Below are 2,438 nucleotides of genomic sequence, written 5' to 3' on the forward strand. Positions count from 1 at the left end.
TGAACTTAATCTGTATATCACAACTCCCTCTGTCTCTTCAGTTTCTTTTTCAATTAAAACCAACAACGGAATTATTGGTAACTACAGTGTCAATAGCAGTGTCCCTGTTGATGTTAGTTTACCAACATCACTTGTGACTAATAATGGCCTTTACTCCAGTCGTTTCAAAGGAGTATATATTTACTCAACAAATGGAGGATTAATCTCTGTACTAGTGGTTAATGTGAGAACTTACAGTTTTGGAGACTATATGGCCTACCCACATCAGAACTTGAACCTTTCAGAATATCAATACTATGCTGTATCTACTGGGACACTTGTCAGTACTGCTTTGAGTGAAGTATTATTAGTTGGAAATGAGGATAACACAACTGTCACTGTCGTTCCTACTCAAAGTGTTTCAGTTCCTATTGATATTCAGACAAATAGTAACAATAAAACAGTCACTGCTGGCTCATCATTCAATTTTACCATTCACAGAATGCAAACATTTCTTTTTGGTGCTCTAGGACATGACATCAGTGGAACCAGTATTGTATCTAACAAACCTCTGACAGTAATCAGTGGTCATGAGTGTAGCAATGTTCCTCTTGTTCCTAGCTGTCAACATATTGCTGAGCAGATACTTCCAACAGTAATATGGGGCAGAGAATTCCTTTTGACTCCTTATGCAACACGATCGCATGGCCCTTACTTTAAAGTTGTAGCAGCTTTAGGAGACACTTCTTTAAATTTTACTTGTTCTGCTAGTGGAGGCAATAACTTTTATTTGCAAAATGCAGGAGATGTCACTACTTTTTATTCTAGTTCCAGTTACTGCTCCATTATTTCTGATAAACCAGTACTGGTAACACAGTTAGGACCAAGTCAAAGCTCAGGCAGTGGTAATGGTGATCCAGTTATATCACTTATTCCTCCAATAGAACTGCATCAACAGAACATAACATTGGTCATTCCTGGATTTTCATCAATTACTAACAATTATATTAACATTGCCACAACTACAAAAGGTTCATTGTACATCAATGGCCAGTTACAATTGGTAACTTGGAACAATATATATAACAATATGAGCAGTATTATTGGATATGGAACACAAATTCCATTCAACACAATCTCCACCTCATCTTCTTATACTATTTCAATGCAGACAGGTTTCACTGCACTAGTATATGGCTTTGGTAGCAGCCATGGTTATTCTTATAGTGCTGGAATAAATCTAACAGGAAGTGGTAAGGAAAATAAACAGTTATTACACACATTAGCTATTATTTTATTAGATCCTTGCTTGAGCAATAATGGTGGTTGTGACCAGCTTTGTACTAGTACTTTTGGGAGTTATGCATGTAGTTGCCATCCTGGCTTTAGTTTGGATCTCAATGGATATAATTGCTCAGGTATATAGAGCTTAATTATTATTTTTAATGACTAGATACCTTTTAATAATAATATTTATCGTGTAGATATTGATGAATGTGCTGACAGTGATTGTGAACATACTTGTATGAATACAATTGGAAGTTATTCATGCTTGTGCAATGATGGTTACAGTTTAGATACAAATAATAGAAACTGTTCAGGTTTGCCATGAACCAATTGCCATACAGCTGGTAATTAAATTTTGGCAAATTGCTAAATTTTTGATGATTGGGGGATTTTAATTTGAGGTGCATAAATGGTTCAAATTGATGGGTTTAATTATTTTTGGCAAATGGCCATCAAAACATTGACAAATTTGCCAAAATTTCTTTTTCCAAAACTACCAGCTATGTGGTATCACATAATTTAGCTCATTAGTAAAAAAGTTAAGCAATTGTGGTTTATATTTTACATATGGTCTGTAGAATATAATTGTTCACATTTGTTCTATTAATTAATTATATAGATATAGACGAATGCACTGACTACAATGACTGTGAACATATTTGTGTCAATACTATTGGAAATTATTCTTGTTTGTGTCATAATGGATACAATTTGGATGCAAATAATAGAAACTGTTCAGGTTTGTTGTGATGTTATGATAGTGCTGCATGATCATTGCATTGTTAATGTAGAGCAATTTAATAAAAGAGTATTATAATATTATTTTTAGAACCTACAAGCTATGCTACAGAATTCAAAGTGGGATTTCTAAGGCAGTTTAGCTCAAGTAGTATTATGAAAATGTTGGTATACACTATGAGCCAAGAACCAGTTCAATTTACAATATCAAGTGCCTCCTCATATGGTTTCAGTTATACAGGAGCAACTAACATCAGTTCACCAAATTTAGTAAGCATCCCATCCAATTTGCAAGTGAGAGAAACAAGTTATAGCTATCGTAATGTTGGGCTTTATGTGAAGTCAATTTCTGATGTACCTATTTCTATTGTTCTGATTGGCCATACCAATGCACCTCGCTCTACATATCTTGCACTGCCATGCATTGAGTACAG

The 2,438-nt window shown here is 34.5% G+C and overlaps 1 protein-coding gene across 1 annotated transcript; it reads left to right on the forward strand.

Moving 5' to 3' along the window:
• Window positions 1–16: 16 nt before the first annotated feature.
• LOC105315761 (IgGFc-binding protein-like) lies at window positions 17–2,432 on the forward strand (the record flags this gene model as incomplete). The annotated part of the gene is made up of 5 exons (XM_020007147.1): window positions 17–1,232; window positions 1,281–1,397; window positions 1,464–1,580; window positions 1,886–2,005; window positions 2,096–2,432. Coding segments are annotated over exons 1-5 (1,673 nt in total), but the record flags the coding sequence as incomplete, so codon positions are not given.
• Between the last annotated feature and the right edge of the window lie 6 nt (window positions 2,433–2,438).

The sequence above is a fragment of the Amphimedon queenslandica genome, unplaced genomic scaffold (genome assembly GCF_000090795.2).
Source record: "Amphimedon queenslandica unplaced genomic scaffold, v1.1 AMPQUscaffold_8258_Cont19797, whole genome shotgun sequence".
In the NCBI taxonomy this organism is placed as follows: domain Eukaryota; kingdom Metazoa; phylum Porifera; class Demospongiae; order Haplosclerida; family Niphatidae; genus Amphimedon; species Amphimedon queenslandica.